Source organism: Macrotis lagotis, chromosome 4 (assembly GCF_037893015.1).
Source record: "Macrotis lagotis isolate mMagLag1 chromosome 4, bilby.v1.9.chrom.fasta, whole genome shotgun sequence".
NCBI lineage: Eukaryota > Metazoa > Chordata > Mammalia > Peramelemorphia > Peramelidae > Macrotis > Macrotis lagotis.
The window spans coordinates 276117650-276140518 of NC_133661.1; the positions used below are offsets into that span (position 1 = coordinate 276117650).

At 39.2% G+C, this 22869-nt stretch overlaps 2 protein-coding genes and 1 pseudogene across 2 annotated transcripts; 2 read left to right on the top strand and 1 right to left on the bottom strand.

Moving 5' to 3' along the window:
- Positions 1–396: 396 nt before the first annotated feature.
- On the bottom strand, positions 397–1547 carry LOC141522923 (PAT complex subunit CCDC47-like). The gene is given in 2 exon segments (XM_074236285.1): positions 397–1140; positions 1142–1547. Coding segments are annotated over 2 exon segments (1149 nt in total). The 5' UTR covers position 1547.
- A 414-nt stretch (positions 1548–1961) lies between these two features.
- LOC141522924 (deoxynucleotidyltransferase terminal-interacting protein 2-like) lies at positions 1962–15044 on the top strand (annotated as a pseudogene).
- A 1180-nt stretch (positions 15045–16224) lies between these two features.
- Positions 16225–20350, top strand: LOC141522925 (small ribosomal subunit protein eS17-like). The gene is made up of 2 exons (XM_074236286.1): positions 16225–16233; positions 19915–20350. The coding sequence occupies exons 1-2, from the start codon at positions 16225–16227 to the stop codon at positions 20317–20319; spliced, it is 414 nt and encodes a 137-aa protein (XP_074092387.1). The 3' UTR covers positions 20320–20350.
- Positions 20351–22869: the final 2519 nt, after the last annotated feature.

Here is a 22869-nt window from a genome sequence, read left to right on the forward strand (position 1 = left end):
TTTTAGAGTTCTTCTTTAGCCATTTCATTTGCCCACAAGCAACAAATATTTTGCTTATAGACATCAAATATCTTAAAAACAAAAAGCATTGAAATGTGACTGGTACTGACAACTCATTTTATGATTTTAAAATTAAAAGAAAAAAATCACAGAGATTTGAGCAATCATTTCTTTTAAAAATAGTCAAAACAACTGATTACCTGGAAAAAATGATTGAAACAGAGCTCTTCAAACTCATATACATACTTTGTAAAACTCTAAACCAATAAACAGTGCTGATGATACCAGGAGGATTTCCCTGGGGTTGAGTGTTTGAAGTTAAAGATGACAAATGGGATTTTTTTTGTAGTTTGTGAATTCAGAGCTTACAAGTGGAATCAGTCATTTCCTTTTGCTTTATATGGATTTCACTTTGATTTGTTTCATTTTCAATTGTTTCTTCTCTAACTTCTTCTGCTCAGGTCTTAAGGCAGCTTCCTCTAGTCTACACTGTTTCTCAGGATCTTCTTCATTCATGATCCACTCCTTTTCAGCCCTCTTTTTCTCCTCTCGGTGAGACTGTGCAGCCTTGTCAGTGTAGTGTGTGAGAAAGTGTATCATCTTTGTATCCATCATTCCCTCTGTGACTTTTCCCATTCCTGACAAAATGGCCAAGGAGTCTGGAAGTCCATACTTTGTTCCAGACTTAGGCTTGTCACTGCAAAATTCACACAGGTCCTGCATCTCCTTCTGTAGTCGTACCAAATCTCTTCGTGTGCCAACAGCAAAAACATATGTATCCATATCTTCATCATTCATTGTTACTTTTATTTGCACTTGATCACATGTTGGCCTCATCATTCGAGCCAGTACATTCAGGAGATCTTGTCTCTTGAGAAATTTCAGCTGTATAAGCATGCCTTCACAGCAAACTCGACCCGAACACCAGAGGTTATAAATGTGTTCATTCTCCTGGTTTAATTTCCCTGTGCTTGTAGCTTCCTTGCTGGTTCCATCATCCCCAAAGAGAGTGAAGTTGCTTTCCAGAAGCTCTCTATGGGTGTTGAACCAGGCCTGAGCCAGATGATTGTTTTTGTTCTTTCCAATAATATAATTCATAATGTAGGCAAGCAGGCCTGTTACCATAAAAATTTCCATGTTAATAACTTTCCCAGCTATTTTGAAGATGTTCAGGGACATCAACAATTGTTATAGGGTCTTTGCTTTTACTGGAAGACATATCTGGTTTCTCTTCAAAGCCTTCAAATTCCTCATCATCATATGGTTCATTCTCAGTATCCCCCTCCTGGGGATCTGTATCTTCAAAGTCCTCTGGGTTGTCATCTGGCCCTTCCAGCTCTACAGTGGCTTCCTCTTCATCTTCCTCAGTGGTTATAACTTGCTGAGGGGGCTCTGTGACAACATCTTCCATTACATCCTCAAACTCAGCAAAGTCATTATCATCATACTCTACCATGTCATCTCCATCCTCAAAATCATCAAACTTGGCATCCAAGAAATCCCCCAGCATCAAAAGACACACACAGAGTAAGCAGATAATTCTCATTGTGACTCCTCGGGGAGAAGGAGAATCATGACCTCCAATGGTTACCCTGATGCCTACAGTTTCTAAATTAATCTTCCATTTGTTAATTATATGCATTGACTTGTCCTCACTGGCATCATTAAAGATGGAAAGTTCCAAGGTGCCTTCAAAGTCTTGCTCCAAAACAGACTGCAAACAGTCATCTAACCAGCACTGGGCATTGTGAAAAGGAAGAAGGATGGACACGTGGACCTCGGGGCAGCTTTCCTTGGGCTGCAGGCTGAGCGGGGCCTGCTGCTGCAAAGAGGCAGAGGCAGAGGCAGAGGCAGAGGGCGGGCCGGGCGTCCCCGGCGGGCCGGGCGTCCCCTCCGCCCCGGGCGCCCCCTCTGCCCGGGGCGCCGCCTCCGCAGCAGCTGCGGCCCGGTGACCCCTCCACATGGCGGGAAGGTCCAAGAGGACGGGCTCTGCCGAGCCCAGGCTGCGGGGCGGGGAGCCGGCCTCAGCGCCCAGCCGGGGAAGGAGGAGGCCCCGGGCGGCACGGGACACCACTGCAAGGCCGCCGCCCCCTCGCTCCCCTGGATCTTATCTTGGTAAAGGGTGTGAGGTGTTGGTCTAATCTAAGTTTCTTCCATACTAACTTCCAATTATCCCAGCAATTTTTATTAAAGAGGGAGTTTTTATCCTAATAGCTGGACTCTTTGGGTTTATCAAACAGCAGATTATTATAATCATCTCCTGCTTTTGCACCTAGTCTATTCCACTGCTCGACCACTCTATTTCTTAGCCAGTACCAAACAGTTTTGATGACTGATGCTTTATGATGTAATTTTAGATCAGGTAGGGCTAAGCCACCTTCTTTTGCACTTTTTTTCATTAAGCTCCTGGAAATTCTTGACTTTTTCTTTCTCCATATGAATTTACTTACAAGTTTTTCTAACTCATTAAAGTAATTTTTTGGAATTTTGATTGGTAGGGCACTAAACAGGTAGTTTAATTCTGGTAGAATTGTCATTTATTATATTAGTTCTGCCTATCCATGAGCAGTTGATATTTGCCCAGTTATTTAAATATGATTTAATTTGTGTGAGAAGGGTTTTATAATTGTTTTCAAAAATTAACTGAGTCTGTCTTGGCAAATAGACTCCCAGGTATTTTATCTTGGCTGAGCTTACTTTGAATGGGATTTCTCTTTCTAGCTCTTCCTGCTGTAACTTGCTAGACATATATAGAAAAGTTGAGGATTTATGAGGGCTCATTTTATAATCTGCAACTTTGCTAAAATTGCTGATTGTTTCCAGTAGTTTTTTGGATGATTTCTTGGGATTCTCTAGGTAGACCATCATGTCACCTGCAAAGAGTGACAGGTTTGTCTCTTTCTTCCCAGTTCTAATTCCTTCAATTTCTTTTTCTTCTCTAATTGCTGAAGCTAACATTTCTAATACGATATCGAATAGTGGTGGTAATAATGGGCACCCTTGTTTCACCTCTGATCTTATTGTGAATGCCTCTACCCTCTCCCCATTGAATATAATGCTTGTTGATGCTTTCAGATAGATACTGCTAATTATTTAAAGGAACAGTCCATTCATTCCTATAATCTCTAGTGTTTTTAGTAGGAATGGATGCTTTATTTTGTCAAGAGCTTTTTCAGCATCTATTGATATGATCATATAATTTCTGATAGGTTTGTTGTTTATATAATTGAGTATACTAACAGTTTTCCTAATATTGAACCAACCCTGCATTCCTGGGATAAATCCTACTTGCTCATAATTTATTATTCTAGTGATAACTTGTTGTAATCATTTTGCTAAGATTTTATTTAAGATTTTTGTATCTATATTCATCAGGGAGATAGGTCTATAATTTTCTTTCTCTGTATTAACTCTTCCTGGTTTAGGTAACAGCACCATATTGGTTTCATAGAAAGAGTTAGGCAGAGTTCCATCTTTCCCTATTTTTCCAAAGAGTTTATATAGAATTGGAATCAATTATTCCTAAAATGTTTGGTAGAATTCACCTGGGTAGTTCAATGGTGGCTTTGTTGAATTTCTTTTTCTGAGACAGGGTTGTTTAGGTATTTAATCTCCTCTTCATTTAACCTGGGCAACTTGTATTTTGTAAGTATTCATCCATTTCACTTAGATTATCAAATTTATTGGCATAGAGGTGGGCAAAATGATTTTGAATTTTACTTTAATTTCCTCCTCAGTACTGACAATTTGACTTTCTTCTTTCATTTTTTTAATCAAACTGACCAGGGGTTTATCAATTTTATTGGGTTTTTCTTAATACCAACTTTTGGCTTTATTTATTAATTCAATAGTTTTTTTTTGCTTTCGATTTTATTAATTTCTCTTTTAATTTTTAGAATTTCTAATTTGGCATTTAATTGGGGATTTTTAATTTGTTCTTTAATTTTTTTAGCTGTATGTTTAATTCATTGATTTCCTCTTTCACCAATTTATACTTGTAAGCATTTAAAGTTATAATATATCCCCTGAGAGCTGCTTTGAGAGAATCCCAACGGTTTTGCTAAGTTGTTTCATTATAATTATTATCTAGGATAAAATGGTTAATTCTTTCTATAATTTGTTTTTTGGTCCACTCATTCTTTGAAATGAGGTTATTCAGTTTCCAATTGGTTCTGGGTCTATATCTCATTGGCCCAATATTGCATATGACTTTTATTGCATTGTGATCCAAGAAAAATGTATGCACTATTTCAGCCTTTCTGCAGTTGATCATTAAGTTTTTATGTCCTAGTACATGATCAGTTTTTGTATAAGTTCCATGTACTGCAGAGAAAAAGGTATATTCATTTCTATCCCCATTCAGTTTCCTCCATAAGTCTATCATATCTAGTTTTTCTAACAATTTATTTACCTCCTTAACTTTTTTCTTGTTTATTTTATGATTTGATTTATCTAGATCTGAGAGTGGAAGGTTGAGGTCTCCCACTAGTAGAGATTTTCTGTCTATATCTTCTTGTAGTTTTTTCATCTTCTCCTCTAAGAATTTGGATGCTGTCCCATTGGGTGCATATGTATTCAGTACTGAAATAGCTTTCTTGTCTATGGTACCTTTTAGGAGGATAAAGTTTCCTTCCTTATCTCTTTTAACGCTATCTATTTTTGCTGCTGCTTTGTCTGAGATAATGATTGCTACCCCCTGCTTTTTTCACTTCAGGTGAAGCAAAATATATTTTGCTCCAACCTTTTACCTTTACTCTATATGTATTTCTCTACTTCAAATGAGTTTCTTGTAAGCAGCATATTGTAGGATTCTGGTTTTTAATCCACTCTGCTATTTGCTTACATTTTAAGGGAGAGTTGACTCCATTCACATTCAAGGTTATGATTACTAATTCTTTATTGCCCTCCATACTTTCTTCCCTTTGTTAATATTTTTCCCCCTTCTGCCCCTTATCCATATTCCCCAGTATTTTGTTTCTGAATACCACCCCCTTCAGTGTGTTTGCCCTCCTATATCACCCCTCCCCTTTCTTTCCCCTTTCTCTTTTTCCCTTTTTCCTTCCCTTCCTTTTGTTTTTCCCCCTTTTTCCCCCACTCCCCCTCCCTTTCTCCATCCCCCTCCCCTTTTCCCCTTTTAATCCTTGAAAGGTTAGGTGTTTTTTAAGTTAACTAAGTCTGTGTAAGTTGACTTTAAGGCATGTCTGATGAGAAGAAGATTCAGGTGTTTCTAAACTCCTCCCTTCTTCCCCTCTATTACCATAGGTATTTTGTACCTATTAGTGTAATGAGATTTACCCCTTTCAATCTCCTTCCTGTCCCCCTTTTTAAGGAGGTAGTGTTTTTAGATCATTCTATCTGAGTCACTTCTAAGTACATTCTGTCTAATAGAGTTAAAATTCTTGAGAGCTATTAGAGCCTTTCTCCCAAGTGGGCTTAAAGCCAGTTACTTCCCATTGGATAGAAGTCTCATGGATAGGTCATGAACATCCATCACTTCTGGTTAAGTATATTCTCTCTGTTAGAGTTACAATTGTCAAGATTTATGAGAATCTTTTCCCCCATGCTGGAATATAGCCAGTTTCACCTTATTGGATAGCAATTTTTTTATCACCCCCCCGCCTTTTTTTAACCTTTTCATGTGTCTCTTGAACCTCCTGTTTGATGTCCAAATTTTCAATTTAGCTCTGGTCTTTTCATCAGGAATTTTTGCAATTCTTCCATTTCGTTAAATGTCCATCTTTTGGGGCGGCTAGATGGTGTAGTGCATAAAGCACTGGCCTTGGAGTCAGGAGTACCTGCATTCAAATACGGCCTCAGACACTTAATAATTACCTAGCTGTGTGGCCTTGGGCAAACCAGATAACCCCATTTGCCTTGCAAAAAACCTAAAAAAATGTCCATCTTCTTCCCTGGAAGAGAAGGCTCAGCTTTGTGGGATAGTGGATTCTTGGCTGCATTCCAAGCTCCCTTGCTCTTTGAAATATCTCATTCCAGGCCCTTCGATCCCTTAATGCTGATCTAGCCTGGTCCTGTATAATCCTTACTGTGGCTCCTTGTTTTTTCTTGTTCTTTCTGGCTGCTTGCAGTGTTTTCTCTTTTATCTAATAGTTCTGGAATTTTGCCACAACATTCCTTGGTGTTTCCATTTTAGGATTTTTTTTGGAGGGGATCGATGTAGTCTTTCAATAACTAGTTTACCCTCTGGTTCCATGATATCAGGGAAGTTTTCCATCACTAATTCCTGTAATATTAAGTCTAGGCTTTTTTTCTTTTCAATGTTTTCAGGAAGTCCAATAATTTTCGGGTTGCCCCACCTCGACCTATTCTCAAGGTCAGTGGTTTTGCTGATGAGGTATTTTACATTTTCTTGTATTTTTTCTATTTTTTGGTTTTGTTTAACTGGCTCTTGCTGTCTCATGGAGTCATTAGTTTCTGCAGACTCCATTCTTTTTTTAGAGAGGAGTTTTCTTCATTAACCTTTTGCAACTCATTTTCCATTTGGTCCATTCTACTTTTGAAAGAGCTTTCCATTTGACCAATTAAGGCTTTGAGAGAATTATATACTTTTTGAATTTGCCCAATTGAGGATCTGAGAGAATTATTCTCATTTTGTATTTGTCCAATTGTATTTTTTAAGGATTTATTTTCTTGTTGCAAGGTATTACTTGTCTCTCCAAAATTTTCCAGTTGATTTTTAAACTCCTTCCTTATTTCTTCAAGGAAGTCTTTCTCTGTTGAAGACCAGGTCGTATTCTCCTCAGAGGTTCTAGGTCTCTCCGAGTTAGGGGCTTTCCCTTCCAAGAATTTTTCTATGGATCCACCTTTCTGCTGACCTTTCTTCATTTTGCTAAGACCTTGAGTTGGGGCTGGTTCTCAGTGGCTTGTGCCCAATAGAGTACAATTACTGAGTACAATTTCTCTGGCTGTCCAGTTGGAGGTGCTGGTTGCTTTCTCTGGAGTGTCTGTGACCTTGATTGAGGCCTTTTCCCTTAGCTTGAAGGGAGGATTTGGAGCTATTGAATCCTTTTGCCTTCAATTGGTGGTGGGCTTTGCCCTGGCCTGAGGTCATCTCTCTCCCTATTGTCAGCTGGACTGTTTCTTCTGCTCACACACTTGTGCATGAGGCAGAAGTAGTCTGTAATTGTTTGTTCTGGGAAGAGACCTCAGCTGCAATGGAGGTGTGGACTCCAAGTTCCTCAGGCCAGAGGAGCCCAGGGATGGGGTATCCGCAGTTATCCTGCACTGGAACTCAACCCCCAGCCCTGTTGGCAAGCTCCAGAGGGTCAGTGTGCTCCTGCTCCCTAGTTGACTCAAGCCCCTGCCATCTAGCCCTACTGCTGATCCAGGAGGTATGGCTCTAGGGCCATCAGCTCCAGGCTCCAATTCAGCTACTAATGTGGCTGATCCGGCGCTGATCCGCCCTCTGCACCCAGACTCACCCACCCGGATTCACCCAGTGCTGCTGAAGGAGACAAATCCTGAGGTAGATGTTCTTTCTCCTTGCTTTTCTTTCTGAGTTTTGTGGGTTGTATTTGTTTTAAGAGGTTTGTTTCATATGATAGATGGGGAAAGATCAGGAGACTTTAGAATTGTGCCTGTCTTCTCTCCGCTGTCTTGGCTGGAAGTCGAAAGTCATGTGAAGAGGAGAAAATTCCACATTGAAATCTTGAAAGTTGATTTATTTTGTGAGAATGTTGGTTGCTTTGATAGAAAGGTTTATGAACCAATCAGAATAGATTGCAGAAGTGTAGTATCTTATATGTAGGGAGAATATATGAAAAACTAGGCTGTGTTCGTTGGTGAAAATAGGTGGGTTAAGCAGACAGAGATCAAGGAAAGATGAGATTACAGGCAGCTAGATGGCCCAGTGGATAGAGTTTTATAGTCAGGAAGACCTGACTACTCAAATGCTGCCTGTTTCATCATGTATACAATGTATCCTCTCCTTCTAAAATGACTGTCTTCTTCAAACTTCACATAGCATTTTATTTTGAAATTCTATAAGGTTCTTATGAAGTACATTATATAAAATAACTACACATGTGTTGTGGCAGCTGGTGGTACCATAGAGAGAACACTATACCTAGAGTTAGGAAGAGATGGGTTCAACTATTACCTCAGATACTTTTTAACTATATGACTTAAAATATTTAATCTCTACCTCAGTTTCCTCCACTGTAAATGGGGTTGCAGATAATAGCAGCTACTTCCCAAGTTTGTGATGAGGATCAGATGAGATGATATTTGTTTAAAAAAATGCTTAACATAGTACCCAGCACATCTTAGGTATTAATAATGTATGTTACCTTTCCCCTGCCTTTGGATTTTGATGATAGACTTTAGAAGTTATTGTGTATTGCACTGTGGTTATTTCTTTGAAAGTTAGATTCAGGGGCGGCTAGGTGGTGTAGTGGATAGGCCTTGGAATCAGGAGTACCTGGGTTCAAATCCAGTCTCAGACACTTAATAATTACCTAGCTGTGTGGCCTTGGGCAAGCCACTTAACCCCATTTGCCTTGCAAAAAAAAAAAAAAACCTAAAAAAATTGTTGTGAATGTTAGATTCTGTATCATAAACTCTTAGAGGGCAGGAATTTTGTGTTTATATAGTTCTCTGTGTAGTGCCATGTGCAATTTAGTGATTAAAAAAAGTTTTTCTATGATATCATTGAGCAACCAAAGTAGTGGTAGTTTCTGGTGTTTATTCAGCAGGTCAATAAAAATAAGTAGTCTTGAACAAGGGGAACTCATGAGTGAGGCCATTGACTTTCATTCTAAAACCCTGAGAGTATCAGCTCTGAAGTTTTTGCCAACCCTTTGGCAACAATCTAACCCTTCAGCTAAGAAAAATTTATAATTTCCAGGTCTTTCCTTTCTCCCTTCTACCCTCCCTCCGCCCCTTCAAATCTTTCCTATTGTGATTCATTAGCCCTTGGAAGAGAACTAGATTCTCTCAGAGTCTCTCAGACTAAAAGTTGCTGTTCTCCACAGTTCTGTCCAAGTTTATAGTCTCACATTTTCAAAGGTGTCACTATGGGTCTTGGGTTCTGGAAAGGCTCATATATCAGCTCTCCAGATTTGGGGAAGCACTCTGTTTGTCTCTGTCTCTCTTATCTCTGTCGGTGTCTCTCTTACCGCAATAAATAGCATCTTTGATGAATAACCAAAAAATTTGTCTCCTATCTTTGCAATGGAAAATTCCTCCTCTTTCCCTTAAAACTCTACATGCAATAACCAAACTGAAATTTTTATTAATGGCCATCAAAATTCACATAAACAGTGAAATATCTAGAAAATACTAAACTCTGCAATTTCCCCTTCCACTCATTGTCAGGAGGCAAAAGAAGGGAATCGGAAGTTAGAGGATTGGGGGTTTTGGGTGTTTGTTTGTTTTTTTCTAAACTAGCTTCAGAAGAAACTTCATTTCTCGTGGTGGACAGAGGAAGGAAGCAGGAAGGAGTTGTTAAAGTGGTTAAGTTGAGGTCATTCACCATCTCAGTAGCTTTAAGTCACTGTCTCTGTCCCTTCTGATTGCATATGGTTAACAATGTAGGTACAATCTAGATTCACAGTTTTCTCCTCTGGGCTATTATTCCATCTGCTCTGGCATAGAGCTCTGTCAGTTTCCTATAGTTTTTCCTGTGGCTGCCATGGGTCTATCTTCTTGCTAAAAATTAATTCAAAGATAATAACATCAAAAGTGGAGGAATGATAGATAAATTACCTACCCAGCAGGCAGTCCCTGAGGTTACAAGCCTATATTGTATTTATTTTTTCTTCTTTTTTTAATTGAAATTTTCTTTTATTTTTCCAACTACATGCAATGTAATTTTACAACATTCATCCATTTACAAATTTATGAGTAAAACATTTTTCTACCACCCTCCCTTCCCTGCCCCCTCCCCATGGCCGGAATAGTCTGGTAAAGGTTGTACATGTATATTTGTAATTAACATTAGTCATCTTGTGAAAGAGGAATTATAACTAAGGGGGAAAAAGCATGAACCCATGGAAAGAAAAACCACAAAACCCAAGGAAAAAGCCATAAAAGAAGTTTTAAAAAAATGAACATAGTATGCATTCAGACTATAGTTTTTATTCCCCTCTCTGGATGTGGATAGGTCCATTGCAGATCTTTCAAAGTTATCCTTCATCTCTGAACGGCTGAGAGAAACTGCATCCATCATAGTTGATCATCTCACAGGCTTGTTGTTGATATATACTCCTGGTTCAGCTCACTTCACTCAGCATCATTTCATGTAATTCTTTCCATGCTTCCCCAAAGTCTGACTACTCACAATTTCTTATAGAAGTACTTTATAACATTAATATACCATAACTTGTTTAGCCATTCCACAATTGATGGGCAATACAAAAAGAGATGCTATAAATATTATTGAACATGTGAAACTTTTCTTTAGGATATAAACATAGTATTGGTATTCCTAGGAATGATGAGTTTTATTGCTCTTTGTGCATAGTTCCAGATCACTCTCAAGAATGGCTGGATCAGTTCACAAGTTCACAAACAGTACGTTAATATCCCACTTTTCCTATATCCCTATATTGTATTTCTCTTCAAGGTCAGAAATTTTGCAACTTCTTGCAAAATCATTTGTGATATACTTGAAATTATATATTATATATTACAAGCATCAAAAGAAGTATCTTAAACTTAAAATCGAAAAGGTGTGCCATTCTCATGGTGTCAGTTATGGAAAAAATATAACAATTGATTATACAGTGGATATAGTACAATGCAAAGTACTGTTTAGTGGTATTCTTCAATGTCTAAATTAGAACAAATTCACATATCCTGAATGCAAATTTATAGTATACAAATGAGTATCAATGAAAAATATCTATATTATTATGAAATCATAAAAGAAAATTCCATAAGTACTATAATATCTTCAAATAAATATATAAATACAATTATTTGATAAATGAAGCTACAGGTGTAGCACTGACATGTAAGGAATAAATATAAATTGAAAAATACTAAATGGAATGTATAGTAATTATCACGAGAAATATCAACATCTATATTATGTATGACACACATTATTATATGACTAGATAGTAATATCTTCATCTAGTTACATGTATAACCCTTTCTCCAAGTTCTCCTGTAACAATATAAGATAACTTACTCTCAGTACCGATAGAGATAGCTCTCTTGTGAACCACTGACCTTTCTGCTCTTCTATCTGTACTGTTGATGATATTGGCTAATCATTTCCATCATCAGATCTATATGTTTGCATTCCTACAACTGAACTAGTTGATGACCCTTTTCCCTTGCAAAGATGAAAGGCATCAATATTACTATTTTCCCCTGTATCTTAAGTGTTTTTATGACTCATGATCTATCACCTCACTCTTCTTTTATAGCATTTCTAAAGACTATGTGCATAGGCTACTTGATTCTTTGATAATACTGTTAACATAAGTTATTTGAAACGATTTCTGAGAAGAGGAAATGGAATTTTCCCAGATAGTTGCTAGAATAGTTTGGAGATATACTGTGAGTTGTTCCTTGCATACATCCCATATCACACTCATGCAGTGCAAACACACTTATCTTCTTGCCTAGGTGCTGCAGTGGATAGAGAACTGGGTCTGGAATATGGAATATCAGAGTTCAAATCCAATCTCAGATATTTATTAGCTATATGACCCTGGAAAAGTCACTTGATCTCTGGTTAATTTTCTCATCTGTAAAATGTTCTTGTGAGAATCATAGGAGATAATAATTGTAAAGTACTTAGAACAGTGTCTGGAACATGATAAATGCTATATAAGTGTTGGGTGTTATTATTACCTTTTGACTTGACTGATCCCTCCATTCTTCTCATACTGGGAAATTTTCAAAGTCAAACTTCTTAGAAATCTACTTTTGCATTTTTTTTACATTTTGATCTTATCACCCAATAGATTGCCGCACAGTCTTCATGAATAATCAAAAGTATAAAAACATTGATTCACATACTGTATTCTGAATAGATTGGAATTAGTTCCAATTAATCTTAACAGTTCAGTGAAGTATGTGAGTCTGCACATATCAGTGTCTCCCTTCCTATTGGCATCAATACTTCCCTTAGGAGTGAGGAAAATTGAGTCTTTCTCTGACAGAGCCAAGATTAGGTAGCCTTTTATCATTCAGGCCATCAAGTACTTGACCCTTAAAAACTATAAAGATATTTTTTCTCAAGTATTTCAAAGAATGTTAGAATGTAATGGTCATCTGAGATCCAGAACAGAAATCAAGAAAGCAAATAAACAATAAAGTAAGTTGGTGAATCAGTGAATCACTCTATTTAATAAAATATGGAATCATAAGAATTCAGAAGTAAAATTTAATTTATATATCATTTTGTATATAATGAAGCAAAAGTAATACACAAATTAAAAAATTAATTTCATGTGCACATAATTATTGTATTATGTATGAATATAATGATCACAATTGAAACAAGTACTTTGCATTTATCATATTCCTAAGTATATGACAGATTGAACAAAAGAGAGGGGAAATCCTATTCAAGAGAATAAAACAAAAGTTAACAATAAAAATAAAAAGCAATTGTATGTTTGGAAAAATAAAGGGCAGGGCAAAAAACAAAAAAAACATTCCATAAATACTCACATCTTGAAATAAAGATAAAGCAGTAGAAGTTTCCTTCAAGAAGATATCCAAGGGCTCCGCCCCGCCCCGCCCCTTCCGGCGGTATGGCCCGAGTTGAGGCATTCGGCGGGGTCCATGGGGGGGGGGGGGGCTGGCCGTCGCTGAGAGAGAGGGGGGACCCCGAGGCCCGGGGGCGGCCGCCCCCTCACGGCCGCTCTGTTCCCGCCTCTCTTGCAGGTGCCCCCCGCCGCCGAAGTCATGAAGGACCCGGAGGCCGAGCCCCGGGCCGCCCTGCAGGAGCAGGCCCCGGCCAGGGCCGACAGGGCCAGGGCCCGGCCCGGCGCCGAGCTGGCCACGGACGGGGAGGTCTCGGAAGCCCAGTCCAGCTGCTCAGGCCTGCAGGAGCCCACCCTGAGGATCACCCGCCTGAGGCGCATCGTCATCCCCTGCCCGCCCGAGCCCCAGGCCAGGCTCCAGCGCGGCGCCCGCGGAGACGCCCTCAAGTCCTGCGATGAAGGGGAAGCCTCGGAGGCCGAGTCCTGCTCCTCCGTCCTCTCCGCCCTCCTGGCCTCCCCGGGCTGAGGCAGGACCACCAGGCAGGGGGAGACCAAGTTCCATCTGGACCCGAATTCCGCCCTGTTGGCGGAGGACACGTCCGACGCCGAGTCCTGGTGCTCGGGGATCTCCTCCATCGGAAGCCGCAGATGCACGCGGAGAGGAGCCTAGGAAATTAAAAGCCGACCCTGCCGCCGAGGGGGAAGAGGATAAAGACCGGCCAGAACACGGGAAAGAGAATGAGCGCATACGGCCTGCCCACCTGGAAAGCATTTCAGAATCACCCCTGGCTCCTTCTCCGGGGTGTAAAGAGGAAACTCCGGCCTCGGAAGAGAAGCCCGTACTGAGAAGTTCAGGATAGGCGAGAAAGAAGAAAGGTGTCCTTGCAAAGGAGGCTTTAGAAGGGAAGCATTTAATCAAAGAGCCTCATAGAGCGAAGGAGGAAGAAGAAACAAGTAGTGAGGAATTTCAGCAGTTTGCTTCTCAAAGTCAGTCAACACCAGAGCACAAAAAGCAAGGTGTCCTTGCAAAGGAGGCTTTAGAAGGGAAGCATTTAATCAAAGAGCCTCATAGAGCGAAGGAGGAAGAAGAAACAAGTAGTGAGGAATTTCAGCAGTTTGCTTCTCAAAGTCAGTCAACACCAGAGCACAAAAAAGCAGATACTGACGGGGTAACAAAGGCACTTGCTCCTTCTGATGAATGTAAGGAGGGAAGCAAAGCAAACAAAAAGGGAGAGGATCCTAGCGATGTTACAGAAATTACTGATAAAGAGAGCAGTGACTGTAAAAGCAGCACCATTGAGGACACTAGTGACAAAAAAGAACATTTAAAAGGTGATGAAGGGATGAGTTCCCCCTCCGCTTCCAACAGGTCCCAAGATTACAGTGAATTTGTTCTGTTCTCTCTCAGCAGTGATGAGGACCAGGTGTCTGAAGAGAGTGAAAGTGGAGAAGATACTCTGTGTTTTATTGAGACTAGTGAGCAAAAGCTTCCTTTAGAAAAAGATTCAGAATATAACCCATCAAATGATGTATTGTTCGTCATTGATAAAACTCCCAGATTCAGTTCTGGAAAGAATTATTATATAGAAGAAGAAAAAACAAGTGAAGTAGCCAGTGAGCAGGAAAATGATGAGGAAGAAAGTGAAGAGCAGGAACTTATAGATGAGGAAGAAAATGAAGAGGAGTTTATAGATGAAGAGTTCAGAGATGAAGATGACTTACTAAGTAACACCAAGTCTAGCCTCTTGAAGTTGTCAAGTAACAGCATAGACCCTGGTCTGAGTATTAAACAACTCAGAGGCTTGTATATTAACTTTAATGCAGAAAAAAATGGACTTTAACAAAAATGCCCTTATACAAGGAGAAAACCAAAAAGGAGCTTTTGCAGAAAACCGTAATTACTCCTGATTTTGAAAAGAAAGATTGCATCCCACCATTCAAAGAATCGCAATTTCAACTTAAGAAAAAACACAGAAAGGAACGGAGTAAAACTGCAGGAGATGGCTGGTTTGGTATGAAAGCCCCAGAATTGACAACTGAACTGAAAAACGATCTCAAAGCACTGCAGATGAGAGCCAGTATGGATCCTAAGAGGTTTTATAAAAAAAAATGATAGAGATGGTTTTCCTAAATATTGCCAGGTTGGAATAATTGCTGATAATCCCACTGACCTCTATCATTCTCGAATTCCTAAGAAGCAAAGGAAAAGCACAATTGTGGAAGAATTGCTGGCTGACTCTGAATTCAGAAGGTACAATAAAAGGAAGTATATGGAGATCATGGTGGAAAAGAATCTGGACATCTGGAACATCTGGAACATCTGGAAAGAAGTTTTGGAGAAAGAAGAAATTTCAAAATTAAACCTACCCTCAAGATTTTTATTTTCATCATTTTTTTTCCTTTATTCACTAAAGTTGTGTTGAAGGCTTCTGGTGTCTAATAATGTACTATAGGGCTGGCCCCACTTATAAAGCTTTTCAACTGGGAAAATAGTTATTTAAGAAAGAATGAGGGGCAGCTATGTGGCGCAGTGGATAAAGCACTGGCCTTGGAGTCAGGAGTACCTGGGTTCAAATCCGGTCTCAGACACTTAATAATTACCTAGCTCTGTGGCCTTGGGCAAGCCACTTAACCCCATTTGCCTTGCCAAAAAAAAAAAAGAAAGAAAGATTGAGTGTTTTTTTGGATTTTTTTGTATTTGTAGTTGAAATTGATATGTTTGCTTTTTTGGAGAAAAGAAAAAAATGTGATTTGTGGATAAAAATGTGCAGGTCATTAAGAGCCTCAAAAAGGCTTTTTTTTTACTTTTAAAATATTTTTATATCACTGAAATTTTTGTAGTTTGTATTGTCTTTCAGTAATTTAAGCAGTGAGGAATGTGCCAACATTTTCCAAGGACTCTTTTTTTTTTCCTGCTCTTCTTAGAAGGGCTTTATAAAGATTCATGTACTTAATTGGACAATAATTTTTAGATTTGAGGTCAAAATAAATTGATTATCAGAATGATAGATTTTTCACTTCACATATTTTAGTATAAAATTTTGCAGATACCTACACTGTGCTGCATATGAAAAATTAAAACTCATTAAAGTGAGTTTTAATTAAAACATTTCTAATCTCCATTGGAAGTATAAAAGTTAAGAATTATGTTCATTTCCTGAAACTGTTGTCATCTTCACAATATACATTCCTGCCCCTTTGGGTGACATATTTTAGAGAGTATTGAGGCCTGAAGTTAGTCATATATGCACCTGATTTATGACTAGAAGGTACCTTCTTTTTCTTTCTTTTTTAGGTTTTTGCAAGGCAAATGGGGTTGGGTGGCTTGCCCAAGTCCACACAGCTAGGTAATTAAGTGTCTGAGGTTGGATTTGAATTCAGGTCCTCCTGACTTCAGGGTTGGTGCCCTAGCCGCTCATAGAAGGTATCTATTTTAAGGTATCCTGTACCTCAATCCAGCCCTTCATTGATACTAGAAATTCTGAGAGTATCATCTAACCCAATAGAAATGTGAATTGTTGGAACTGTTTTCAGCAATGTCATGGGGAAGGTGAGGGAAAGGAGAGAGGTAGAAAAATGTTGGACTCAAAATCTTACCAAAAATGAATGGTGAAAACTATCTTTTACATGTAATTAGAATAAAAAGCTAAAATATATTTTAAAAAGGAAAAAAAAGTGACAGCAAGACTGGACCCTGGGTCTTCTTAGCTCCAGATCCAGTCTGTGTGTTGTCTGCTGTACTGTCTGCTCCTCAGGAAGGGAGTAGAGCTGCACCAACTGAGGAGGGTTTGAAGGTCCTGGCACTGTTAGGCCTAATTAAAGAAGGGGAGAGGCAAAAAAACAGATATCCAAAAAGTCTATATTAAAAGTCCGATCAAAATGAAAAAAAAAATTGTTCAGTGAGGGAGTTCCCAGTGTAGCCAGCCTACTTAAGGAAAAGTGAAAAAGGAAAAAAACAAAATTCACAAAGCTCAGACATCACTCCCATGTCTAACAACCAGGGGGAGCTCATGAGCTAGCCCAGGGTCTCTTTAGCCCAAAGTATTGATAACTTTGGGCCTTGAAGAAACCTCAAAGTTATCTCCTTTCCTCCAAATGGGTTAAGCTTTCAATTTCTCTGCTAGTAGACTGACAGACTGTGAAAGAGAACTAACTACCTCTCAAACTAAAGGCACATATACTCTCCAGCTCACAAAGTTTTGGATTGTATTTTATAGGAATATCTCTATTAGTTTTGTATACCTTTGAATGGCTCAAATGTACTCAAACCCAGTTTATGGATGAGAACACATGTCTATATATTTTCTCTCTGGCTTTGCCCCTAGCCCAGCTTCACTGAATTAAAAAAAAATCTCTTTGCAAGGAAAAATTCTTTCTCTTTTTTCAAGTTTCACATAAAACAACAAGCCAAAATTAGTATCAGTGGGCATTAAGTTTTAGATAAACATTTTCAGATGACATAGGTGTGAAAATAAAATAGTTATAGAAAGCTGAAATCTACCCTCTTCTTCCATTATCACCATGTGGCAATGATTTGTCTAACCACCATGGATTGTTTTTTAAAAACAAACAAAAGTTAGTTTTGTTTGTCTGCTCTTTGTTTTCATTTTTTAATGGCAATGAAAGAAATGACTTATTAAATAAACTGAAGATCCTTGAGTACTTAAGGGACCATTTCTGATCCTTCCAGCTTGTGTCACTAAAATAGATCATAATCTGACTGCTTCTGCATTTGCTTCAGTCTTATCTTTAGGACTCTGTCAGTTCTGCAAGGTCTCTTTCTGCAGCCATCAGTGATGACTTCTGTCTTCTTCTTAGGAAGCTACTCAAGATTATGAAAATTTAAGGATGCTAGGTAAATCATTCAATTAGCAGACAAGCAGCTGGTTACCCTAAGAGTTTCATTTAATCTTCTTATAGTTCCAGACCATATTAAATTAGGTGGGAGAATTTTTTCTATAATAATAATAGTATTGATGACTATTTACATTGTGGAGCCAATGTGGCATAAATACAAAGCTGGCCTTGAGATCAACAATTGAGTTCAAATATCACCACAGATACATCCAAACTTTGCGACTTTGAGTGAGTCATTTAACTCTTGAATTGGACTTTATTGTTAGAGTTGATCCAGAAAACTCTTTACAACTAAATTTTGAGAACAAATGCCAGTCTTCATTGGTTGAATTTCCCTAAATCAAGTACATCACAGTTCTAGATCACACACATGCACAGAGGCATATATACATATAATATATATATATATATATATATATATATATTATATATGTATATAGCTAGATCTCACAGTACACAACATGCTAGGTCTGAAGTTAAGAAAATTCATCTTCCTGAGTTCAAACCTGGTCTCAGAAACTTCCTAGCTTTGTGACCCTGGGCAAGTCACTTACCTGATTGCTTTAATTTTCTCATCTATAAAATGAACTGGAGAAGAAAATGGCAAACCACTCCAAGAAAACCCCAAATAGAGGCTCAAAAAGTCAGGCAAAACTGAAATGATTAAACAAAAACAAAAAGTACTTCTAATTGCCAGAAAGGGGCAGGGAAAGGACATTTGTGTGGGAAAAGCAATGTGAAATGGTGCTGAAGACATGAGAGAAAACAGTTCCTCAAATAAATGTTCCAAGAGGATCTGTTTGAAAGCAACTCAGAGCAATGGAGTTGCTCATTAGTTCATTTACTTGTGCCAGTTTCCAGGGTTTTAAAAGTTATTGCTGAAAAATTATAAATCAAAGAGTTATTTGGGTACTCTGGGAAAACGGATTTTTTTTTTGTTTCTGCCTTATCTGATAAAATTTTGGGGGGCGGTTTCAACCTGAATTAAAGATAGATTGCTTCTCATGAGGAGGTTCTTATTTGATGCAGCAGATGCTAGAGGAGCTCAGAAGATGAGATCAGATGGATAAGAAGACATGGCAAATACCTGAAGAGAGGAAAGGATGACAAGGACAGAAGCAGAATAGTGACTGATCCCTGCTGCTTGCATGTAGTAGAGCAGAGGAGAATCTGAAGATAATAAAAGCTATTGCTTTGGGCCGAGTCAGCTCAGCCAGCTAAATGAAGCCAGACAGGCTCTGGAAGCTGCTCTGGGAGCTATTTTAACTGGAGAAGAACTCTGTAGCTGCTGGGTGCTCATTGGAGAGAGCAGAATCCCATGGTGTAAAGAGCTGGCCAGGCTTATCTGGGCTGCTCTTGAGTGCCCTCCTGGATTTGAGAGCTGACTGGGTTGAAGACCTAGAGCTGATTTAGGAGCTGTTTTTGATTGGAGGTGCACACCAGTGCTGGGGGCTCATTGGGGAAAGTAGAATCCCACTGTGTGGAGATTCGACTGGGCTTGTCAGGATTGTAATTTAGCATCATATATTATTGCACTCTGACTTGAGAGGAAAAAACTCCTCAGAGTCTAGATAACAGATCTAAGGACTTTTGAAATTCTCCAGCTTGAAAGTATTGCCTGCCATTGAAATAGCTGAACACAGCTTCAGCTCCCAACCATGGGAGTAGACTAGAAAACTTTATTCACCAGATTTAGGGCTTCTGTCTACATAATACTTTTGTTTCTCAGTCATTGCAGTTGTGTCCTACTCTTCATGATGCCATTTACGATTTTCTTGGCAAAGAGACTGGAGTACTTTGTCATTTCCTTCTCCAGTTCATTTTACAGATGAGGAAACTAAAGAAAACAGAATTGCATATAAATATGTGGATCACATGGGAGGTAAATGTCTGAGACCTTATTTAAATGCAGGAAGATGAATTTTCCCTGACTTCAGGTCCAACTATCTACTGTATCACCTAGCTGCACCCTTCATTAAATTATTCTATCTATCAATTACTGCCCCATAGTATAATGCTACTACTATAATTAAAAAGAGTTTAGGGCGGCTAGGTGGCATAGTGGATAAAGCACTGGCCTTGGAGTCAGGAGTACCTGGGTTTAAATCCGGTCTCAGATGCTTAATAATTACCTAGCTGTGTGGCCTTGGGCAAGCCACTTAACCCCATTTGCCTTGCAAAAACCTAAAAAAAAAAAAAGTTTAAAAAGCTTCAGTGGGTCCCGGGATCCGCAGCCATCCTCGGCGCCTCTCCAAGGCCGGGCCGGCCCTGGCGCGGGGCTGCGGGGCGGGAAAGGTGCGGACCGCGGGACGCGCCGAAGGGGCCGGGCTGGGGTGGGGGTGAGGGGGCGGCCTCTCACTCTGCCTGCTCCTAGGGTCGCGTGCGCACCAAGACCGTGAGGAAGGCGGCGCGCGTCATCATCGACAAGTACTACACCCTCCTGGGCAAGGACTTCCACACCAACAAGAGCGTGTGCGAGGAGATTGCCATCATCCCCAGCAAGAAGCTGCGCAACAAGATCACGGGATATGCTACTCATCTGATGAAGCGGATCCAGAGAGGCCCTGTGACAGGTATATCTATCAAACTGCAGGACAAAGAAAGAGAAAGAAGAGATAACTATGTGCCTGAGGTCTCTGCTTTGGATCAGGAGATAATTGAAGTGGACCCTGATACCAAAGAAATGTTGAAACTCCTGGACTTCGGCAGTTTGTCTAACCTGCAAGTTACCCAGCCCACGGTTGGGATGAACTTCAAAACACCAAGAGGAGCTGTTTAATAATTACTTTTGCTTTTCCAATAAACTTGGGAACCCCTAAAAACAAAACAAAACAAAACAAAAGCTTCAGTGGTCTGAAAAATAGCAAAGAAGTGGTTTCAATCAGTAAAAGAGTAGAGAGTCTAGAAAGAGGAGCAGAAGTTGTGTTGAACAGGTTCTTACCTAAAAGAGATCCACATCCAGTCCTAAGGTCTAGCATTGTGAGTTACAACTGTTCACAAGGGTTTCCCTATTCATATTTTTCGATGTTAATTTTTTATAAGTATATACTCAAAGTTTAAATTGGTAGGAGAATGTGAGCCAAGGTTCAGGGATAGAGTATAATATATTTATTTATGATTTTGTCTTTTGTTGAGTAAATGTTATAGTATGATTATTCTTGCTTTTGGTGTTCTCATTTAGTAAATATTTCATCTTCAAGCATTAATGATACCATTATGGTTGATTTGTATAAAAGGGAAGCATACAAAGTGGGGCTCAGGAGTTAATGTAGAACAGTCAGATTGCATTCCCTCCTTCCATTCATATGTCAAGGTTGTATCTTGAATTCTTCAAGTGAGTTGCAGTTTCAAGATTGTACATATTCACCATCTCACTCCCTGGGAATGCTCTAAATTTGTCAGTATAGGAACAGATTGAGATGAATGAAATCTAGACAGAGAAGAGGCTGGTGGAGTATTATTCTGAACACCATACCCACGGTCTTTATTGTCATGATGAGTGGGCAGGTTCATGATCAACATAATATTCATACAAATAAATGCATGCACATGAGTATGTATTTATATATTTATGTGTAAACTATAAAATATATATTATTTTACAATTTAGAAAGTACTTTCTTCACATCAGCCCTATTAATCTAGTGGTATAAATACAATTATTCTCATTCTATGGGTGAAAAAACCTGACAGGTTTAGAGGATTAAGGAACTTGCCTGTTCTCACTCTTATTAGTCAGAGTCAGAGCTAAGTCAAACTTGGATTCTTTGATTCAATTTTCTAAATTTCTAAAATTCTAACTTTTCTTTGCATTAGATTTAGAACTTTCCAGTAGGGGATGTATCCCATCACCTCAGAAACCTCCAAAGGAAGATGAAACAAGGTAAGAAGACATATAGTATGACCCTGACTGGTGGGATGAAGAAAGAGATGGGCAAGGGAGGTTAATCCTTGGATAATGGGCAAGAAGAGGAAAAGGCTAAAATATTTGGAGATGGTAGAAAAAAAATTTCAAATGCAGTAGTAGGAATTTGGAAGAATTGTTATTCCTTTCAGTTGAGCATAAGATGATGATTGCTTGGCGGGGGTGGGGGGGTGGGGGGGAGGTAGAGTCATCACAAATGCTGAGCGCAAATTCTCTCAGAGTATAAAGAACATTAGCAGAGTGCCCTTCTGGGCAAGGTTAATGATGCAAAGACACCATAGCTATTCAAGAAGAAATGACACATGGTTTTGGAAGGAACTATTGCTTGCAAATACTCCTAATGGTCTTATGGTTCTATTCTCCTTTAAGAAATGACATGGGGGAGGTTCTGGGGCTGTGACCCTGAGGACCTGGACCTAAATGGAACAGATGGGAATGAATCTGTTCTAGTAGAAAATTGTGGAGTACAGCAGTTAGCACTACTCCATAAGTACCAGTGGGGCAGACACGAAGCATTTATCCTGGACTCCTGTAGCTCCCAGAAATAAGGCAATTATATCCTTCATGTCTCGAGTTTTCCTCTTCTTAAATTTGTGTTTCTCAGGAATTACTTTTTGTCAGCCCCTTCCCAGAAAGGAGAATATTTACAATTTTCCCTCAGCTCCTGCTTCTACCTGAGGAGTCTTTCATAAGCCTTTTGATGTTATCCCCCCTTGAGGTCAAAACAAAATTGAACAAAACAAAAATCTAAGAGAAGAGAATGTGATCTGGATTGACATTAGGGTAATATTCTGTCTATTGTCATGTACCTTTAAGATAAGTGGCACATATAAAATATGTCAAAATTTAGAAAGGTAGGGCTTAGAGCTAAGTATACAAACAGAGGTCCCCACTTTAGAACTAGCAGAAATGAACCCCATTGCTGCTAATAATCACCAAATGTTGTGCAACTTTCCAAAATGTCACTGACCTTATGAATACTCTTATAGAGGTCACTTCTAGCATGCTATAATGCTAAACCAAACATTGATCATCTGGTTGAATAGGCTACCTTGCAAAAAACACTCATCCTGTACTTGAGAGGTAGTATAGTTTAATAGAGTGGGCAAAAGTAATGCAATGGATAGAGTGCTAGGCCTGGAGTCAGGAAGAATGAGCTTCCTGAATTCAAATCTGACCTCAGACATAGTGACCCTGGGTAAATCACTTAATCCTGTTTGCTTCGGTTTCCTCATTTATAAAATGAGCGGGAGAAGGAAATGTCAAGCCACGCCAATATTTTTGCCAAAAACATCCAAAATGGGTTCACAAAGAGACAGATCTGTCTGAAAGGGCTGAACAACATAAAAAAAATAGCTTAATAATAATGAACTGGGTTTGAAGTTGGGAAAACTTGTATTCAGG